The sequence below is a fragment of the Mus caroli genome, chromosome 15 (genome assembly GCF_900094665.2).
Source record: "Mus caroli chromosome 15, CAROLI_EIJ_v1.1, whole genome shotgun sequence".
In the NCBI taxonomy this organism is placed as follows: domain Eukaryota; kingdom Metazoa; phylum Chordata; class Mammalia; order Rodentia; family Muridae; genus Mus; species Mus caroli.
The window spans coordinates 70,843,436-70,850,450 of NC_034584.1; the positions used below are offsets into that span (position 1 = coordinate 70,843,436).

Genomic DNA, 7,015 nt, shown 5'->3' on the forward strand with positions numbered 1-7,015 from the left:
GTGGTTGCTGGGATTTGAACTTCGGACCTTCGGAAGAGCAGTCGGGTGCTCTTACCCACGGAGCCATCTCACCAGCCCGTAACTCCATTTTCAAGGGCTCCAATCACTTCTTTTGTCATTCCTGGGCACCAGGCACATACTTGGTGCAGTTGTAAAGGCCAAACACCCAGACTCATAAAATAAATATTAAAAAAAAAAAATTTAATGGCAGCACTCAGAAGAGACAGGTGGATCTCTGAGTTTGAGTTCCTCCTGATCAAGAGTGAGTTCCAGGACAGCCAGGTTTACACAGAGAAACCCTGTCTATAAATAAATATATAAGGTGTCTTTTTTTCAGGGCTGGAGAGATGGCTGAGTAGTTAAGAGCACTGACTGCTTTTTACCTAGAGGTTCTGAGTTCAATTCCCAGCAACCACATGGTAGCTCACAACCATCTGCAATGAGATTGGATGACCTCTGGTGTGGCTGAAGACAGCGACAGTGTACTCATATAAAATAAACAACAAATCTTTTTTTTTTTTTTAAGATGTCTTTGTTCTCTGGAAGGACAACCTAGTGGCAGGTGCCTATATAGGAAGAGTGTGACAGGGCTGAACACTTGCACATACATTTACAGACTCTCACAAAACTGTCCTGTGGGCCAGTTGGCTGAGATATACCCTAGTGCTGGCAGGGCCCTTTGCCCTGCAAGGTTCACAAGACAAAGCACTAGCAGGCATCCTCCCACAGACTTTTCTATATAGGCATCTTTCATTCTGGTTCTCTTCTGGGCTGACTCAACTCCTTACCCTGCCCCTGGGTGGCTTGATTTACTACTCTGCAAGTCCTGGAACCCTGCCACCCAAAGCTCCACTACCCTTCTGGAATACCCTGTGCACCAGCATCCTGTGGAACTTGAGCCATGACGATAACTCGGTGTCCTTTCCTCGTTTGTTTGTTTTTTCAGGACAGGGTTTCTCTGTACAACCTTGGCTGTCCTGGAACTCATTCTGTAGACCAGGCTAGCCTTGAACTCAGAAATCCACCTGCCTCTGCCTCCCAAGCGCTGGGATTAAAGGCGTGTGCCACTACGCCCGGCCTGTCCCTTCTTCTTTTCAGTGTGTCAAATCACCAACCCATGTCCCTTCCTCCTCAATATGCCAATTTTAGCCTCTGCCATGTAAAATCTCCCAGTTCTGACAACAAGCCTCTCTTACCAACTGGGACCCTGACCCTCAGTTACCTCCCTCTCAGTCTACACGTTTATGCCATTGACTACTTAGGTTTCACTCAGATGAAGAACCTCTGTTTGGGGGGGCTCTGTGCCACTTCATTGCCCTGCATTGCTGCGTTCCTTTCCCGCCTTAGCTCTCCAGGGTCATTGCCCCCACCCTCTTTTCAATTGCTGAGGCCACCGACTTTTGGCTTCTTTGCCAGACATCTTGAGAACTCCGCAGGTGACCTTCTTAAATCCCAATCATTATCTTCTTGTTCTTCTTCACCTCCTTCCTCCTCTCCAACCTCAACCCCCTACCCCAGACTGGGTTTTCTTTGTAGCCCTAGCTTGTTCTGGAACTTGTTTTCTAGCCCAGGCTTGGAACTCCGCCTGACCCAGTCTCCCGAGTGCTGGGATTAAAGGCATGTGCCGCCACCGCCTGGCCTGGAAATCCCAAACTTCTGGTTCTGTAAAGCACTAGGTTTCCAGTGTCTGCATATCCAATTTCCTCCGTCTGGGCCCAGCTCGGAAGCTCAAGGGTCTGCGTGGCGTGGCCCTGGGCAAATCCTTCCGAAACCTCTTGAAGCCTCCTCTCTCCCGCCCTTCCTCCGTAAGACTCTTGAGTCGGTTTCTTCAGAGTCCGCCTCTCTCCAGGACAACAAGGTTCAGCAATTGCCTTGGTTCAGCAATTTGGTAGACACACAGGACACCTGCGTGTGACTACAAGACCCGACAGGCATTGCGCAGGGGAAGGGGCGGAGTTTTGGCCCCGCCCCGGAAGATAAGGCTGCGTTGACCCGTCTATTTCCTCTTTCGGCCTTGCTTGCCGGCAGGTAAGTTGTGTTCTGTCCGCTGCGGGTTTGAAATTATCCACCGCCATCCGCCGCCGTTAACTACTTGGCGGTCTGTCATGCGGCCTGGCCCACTCGTCCAGGATCAGGAGGGAGGGATGGTGTTGCTTTCGGCCTTGGGGGCTGGCAGGAAGCTGGGAATTTTTTTGGACGCTGAACTCGAGCCATTTCCAGACTCGCCGCCATGGGCCGTGTGATCCGAGGGCAGAGGAAAGGCGCGGGTTCTGTGTTCCGTGCGCACGTGAAGCACCGTAAGGGCGCCGCGCGCCTGCGTGCTGTGGACTTCGCGGAGCGACACGGCTACATTAAAGGCATCGTAAAGGTAGGGGGCACCGGCGGGGGCAAGCAGGCGGGGAACCGGGCGTCTCGAGCAGGCCTTGGAATACAATAAGCCACCCTGACCCGTAGGACATCATTCATGACCCTGGCCGCGGCGCTCCCCTCGCCAAAGTCGTCTTTCGGGATCCCTACCGATTCAAGAAGCGAACAGAGCTGTTCATCGCAGCGGAGGGGATCCACACTGGACAGTTCGTGTACTGCGGCAAGAAGGGTGAGCCTCCAGGCGGGCAAGGGGAAGGAAGGGTTAGGCCCGGTACTTAGGGTGCTGAGCTGAGCTTCGTGGGTTGGGATCGGTGTGGGTTTCGCATAGCTTTTAGCGAAATCAGTCGCTTTGCCCCCTCTCTCGACAGCCCAGCTGAATATCGGCAATGTTTTGCCCGTGGGCACCATGCCTGAGGGTACGATCGTGTGTTGTCTGGAGGAGAAACCTGGGGACAGGGGCAAGTTGGCCCGAGCCTCCGGGAACTACGCCACAGTCATCTCCCACAACCCAGAGACCAAGAAGACTCGAGTGAAGCTGCCTTCGGGGTCCAAGAAGGTCATTTCCTCTGCCAACAGAGCCGTTGTTGGTGAGTGGGGGAGGGCAGTGGGGTCCTGAAGACTGGGGTGGTCAGCATATGAACTGCCTGCCAGCTTCGGGGCCTAGGCCATAGAACCACATTGCTTATCTTCTTGGTCATGGGGGAAAACTAACAGAATGCAGCTCTGGATTTAGTTGTAGAGTGCTATAATACCTACTTCAGAACCTATGCAGTAACAAGCCTGGTTAAAAGTGCTGGCTAGAACACCCTGGTTTTCCCAGCTCACGACTGAGTCCTGTCCTGAGGATTTTATGTTCTTTTCTGGTCTCTGGGCACTGTATAAATGTGGTGTATGGATACAGACATGTAGGTAAAGATGCCTGTGCATACATAAAATTAGGTTAAAAAAAGATTACACCGCTTGAAACTGCACTGTGACCTAGGAATTCTGATCTTGCACTTGAGTTTAGTTGGTTCATTTTAGAAAAGATAGGACCAGTAGTGGCTGTTAAGAGATGTTCAAGTCAGTGAAAAGGGGACATGACTTGTCTCATCTTGAATATCAGGCACTGACTATTGAGGGGCACCCCATGGAAACTTGGGCTGAGTCAACAGTTTGCTTTAATACAGGCATGGCCCTTGTGTCAGTTTGCAGAGTGTAAGGGGTTTCCTAGGTAGAACTTGCTGGACTTCTGTGGGGTTGTAGATTTTTGCCATAGACTAATGTCATCAGAGCGGCTTGTGGTGCATGTCTCACGTGTTGTGTCACTTTTCAGGTGTTGTGGCTGGTGGGGGCAGAATTGACAAGCCTATCTTAAAGGCTGGCCGTGCCTACCACAAGTACAAGGCAAAGAGGAACTGCTGGCCACGTGTGCGGGGTGTGGCCATGAATGTAAGTAACCAAGAACTGAGTGAGTGGGCTTTTCTTGTTGCTGTGCTGTGAGGGTTTGCAGCAGGGAGGTCCTGGGCTGTCAGATCTTCCACTGTATTCCCTACGTAGGTGAGATGACCCTTATTCTAATCTAACTTCATTCTCTTTTCAGCCTGTGGAGCATCCCTTTGGAGGTGGTAACCACCAGCACATTGGCAAACCCTCTACCATCCGAAGAGATGCCCCTGCTGGGCGCAAAGTGGGTCTCATTGCTGCCCGCCGGACTGGACGGCTACGTGGAACCAAAACTGTACAGGAGAAGGAGAACTAGAGTTCAGGAGCTAATAAAGTACATCCTTTGGCTAATGGGCGTGTGTGAGCCTCTTTTGTGAGGGGTCCCTGGGAAGTGAAAGATGGTTCCACCCTACAAGAAGACTCCAGAACATGGCATGGTAGATGACATTTTGACCAGGTCTCTACATAGTCCTTGACTATCCTGGAACTCACTGAAGATCAGGCTGGGGTTGCCGTCCTGCCCAGCTGGGTAGCTCAGTTTACAATATGCAGTGCTCACATGTGTGCTGTGGACCACAGTTGCTGGGGTTAGTGGTGACGGTACAGTGAGCCTTGGTCCCCACTCAGCCCATACAAATGGGTCTGTGTAATTGATACAGAATTTTTCCCCCCATTCCTTCTCAACGTGCAGTAGAAGCTAGTCTCCAGCTCTTAATTACAGGCTGTCTTGGGCACTAGTGTGTGAGTGTAGAAACTTCTTTTTGGAATGTCCAGCTATTTTTTAGTTGTATCTTTTGCCTAGAGAATATTAGACATCTAATGTGGCCCCCACCCCCTAGGAGTGATGAAGACTGCAGCTGTTAACACATTAAGATTTGTTCAATGCAAAGTAGAGGGGTTTCTGTACCTTTAAATCCTGGTTTTGGTCACCCCTTCCCACCTTCATGGATAGTGATGGAAGTTAGAGATTGAGATTACTGTCTGCTGGTCCTAGATTCCTGTGTACAGTGGGTGCTGACACTGAAAGCTATAGCCCTCAGACTACCTGAAACCACATATCTAGTGCCCAACATGGAACAGCAAGGAGCTGGCATGTTTGTTTCCCTATTCAGGGGACACATCACTAAGAACTAGGCAGCACCACCAGGACAGTGTAGTTCTGAGGCTTACCTCTCCAGGGTCACAGACCAGGCAGAGGAATCAAGTTAGGGACAGACTGACAGTTAAGCAAGTTTCCATTTTAAAAGAAAAAAGCTTTAAACTTGATCATATCTGGACTAGAGAGATGGCTAAGAGCACTCACTGCTATACCAGAGGTCCTGAGTTCAATTCCCAGCAACCACATAGTGGCTCACAACCACCCGTAATGGGATCTGATGCACTCTTCTGAAATGTGCCTGAATACAGCTACAATGTATGCATATAAATACAAATAAGTCTAAAGAAATAATTTGGTCATATCCTGTGGCATCTTGTTCATCGATCACTGATGTAATAGCATTCCATGGGAACGACCGACTCAACAGGCCCTTCCCCTGGCAGATGCACTTGAGCAGCAGCAGATTGTATTTCTTGTGGGGTGGTTCTGGAGGGACTAGCTCAGGACTATATGGGGTTGTGTTGCTAAGTGGTACCTCCTGCCTGATGTGCACCCTGTCTCTGTCCTGGAGTGTAATCTTTTTTTTTTTTCTGTAATGTTGGTATGAATTTCACCTACCGTGAGCCACTGGCTCTAAGCAGGCCATTATTGCAGGCTCTTATTCACAGAAGTCACCATAGATGACAGGCGTTTATGGGAGGGGAGGGTATTGGGAAAGCACTAGGTGTGGCTGCTTGGGTGAGCTTAAGCTACCACTGCTTTTCTGTTGGTCTTGGCCAGGCAACAGGGCGTACGGGAGGAATTGCTGTGGAAGGGTAGACAAGCTGGTTAGTGGTGATGGGGCATGCCTTTCATCACAGCATGCAGGAGGCAGAGGCCAGTCTTGGTCTACACAGACAAACCATCTGGGGGTGGGTGGGTGGGGGACTTCTAAATCAACTACACAGACCCGTTTGTATGGGCTGAGTGGGGACCAAGGCTCACTGCCAAATGGACTTGAGTAGCCTCTACTCCAGGGAAGGGTTTGTTTAGCAGTGCTTGTGGCTTAAAAATGAACTACTGAGTCACCAGTCCTCTGAGCACACAGCCTTGATTTTGAGGGCTGTGTTCCCAAAAGAACTCCATGCTTCCTAAAGCTGTCTCCACGCCACTGTGATGCTTGCTTCCCAAGGTCCTGTCAGTAAGACTGTCAGAGACCTGCCCTGAGACAACTTACTGTTTTCCTGATTGGAGGATCAGAGGTCAGTTGGGGTGGAGTCAGTGGCTATGAAGGGATCTGATGCCCTCTTCTGGCATGCAGGTGTACATGCAGACAGCTCTCCTTACATTAAAAAACAAAGTCTTTAGATGTCCTGAAGACATCTAAAAAACCGTGAAGAGGCAGCAGATGGAGGGAGCATCTGTCCTACGTCTTTTCAAAGCCTCAGAGAGCTCTGGGTCACAAAAGGTGTTGAGGAAAACAGCCATGTAAAAATTTTTGGGTTGGAGGTCTCATACCAATTTGAACTTGACCTAAGGTCAAGGATTGGCCTTGCCCCTGATCCTCCTGCCTCTACCTCTCAAGTACAGATATTACAGGCACACAAAACTCATAGTTATGTAGTTCTGGGGACCAAGCCCCTGCTTCATGAACTCTACCAATGGAATTATATTACCAGCCCTTAAAATGTCTACTCTTGAGTTGACTTTGACATTTATTTAGTGTATGTGCAAGCATGTCTGTGTGTGGGTGCATACCATGACATTGAGTGTGGAGGTCAGAGGACAGGGTGGAGTTGTTCTCCCTGTCAACTGTGTGGGCTCTGAGAATTAAACTTGGGTTGTCAGACTTGGTGACAAGCACTTTTACCCCCTGAGCCACCTTGCCAGCTCATGAGTCAAATTTTCAGTAGAGGTTTAGGACATTCTATCTGATGAATGAAATTATGGCACTATCTCCCCTCTCCTCCCCATCCTCCAATTTGGTAAGAGGGACTCTACATTGAAAGAATGCCTCTATAAGACTGGCCTATAGGCAAGTCCATTGGGTATTTTCTTTCTTTTTTTTTTAAAATAGATTTATTTGTTTGTTTATTTATTTATTTCTTTATTATATGGAAGTACACTGTAGCTGTCTTCAGACAC

The 7,015-nt window shown here is 49.4% G+C and overlaps 1 protein-coding gene across 1 annotated transcript; it reads left to right on the top strand.

Moving 5' to 3' along the window:
• The first annotated feature begins 1,922 nt into the window (after window positions 1-1,922).
• On the top strand, window positions 1,923-4,143 carry Rpl8 (ribosomal protein L8). Its single transcript, XM_021182888.2, has 6 exons — window positions 1,923-2,028; window positions 2,221-2,368; window positions 2,455-2,596; window positions 2,736-2,954; window positions 3,683-3,798; window positions 3,950-4,143. The coding sequence occupies exons 2-6, from the start codon at window positions 2,231-2,233 to the stop codon at window positions 4,106-4,108; spliced, it is 774 nt and encodes a 257-aa protein (XP_021038547.1). The 5' UTR covers window positions 1,923-2,028; window positions 2,221-2,230; the 3' UTR covers window positions 4,109-4,143.
• Window positions 4,144-7,015: the final 2,872 nt, after the last annotated feature.

What these genes read in the sequence shown, in the direction of transcription:
- Rpl8 (XM_021182888.2), top strand. Translation starts at nt 2,231, where the DNA reads ATGGGCCGTGTGATCCGAGGGCAGAGGAAAGGCGCGGGTTCTGTGTTC. An exon ending in CGTGTACTGCGGCAAGAAGG is followed by an intron (nt 2,597 to 2,735) that starts GTGAGCCTCCAG and finishes CTCTCTCGACAG; the next exon opens with CCCAGCTGAATATCGGCAAT. An exon ending in TGCCAACAGAGCCGTTGTTG is followed by an intron (nt 2,955 to 3,682) that starts GTGAGTGGGGGA and finishes GTCACTTTTCAG; the next exon opens with GTGTTGTGGCTGGTGGGGGC.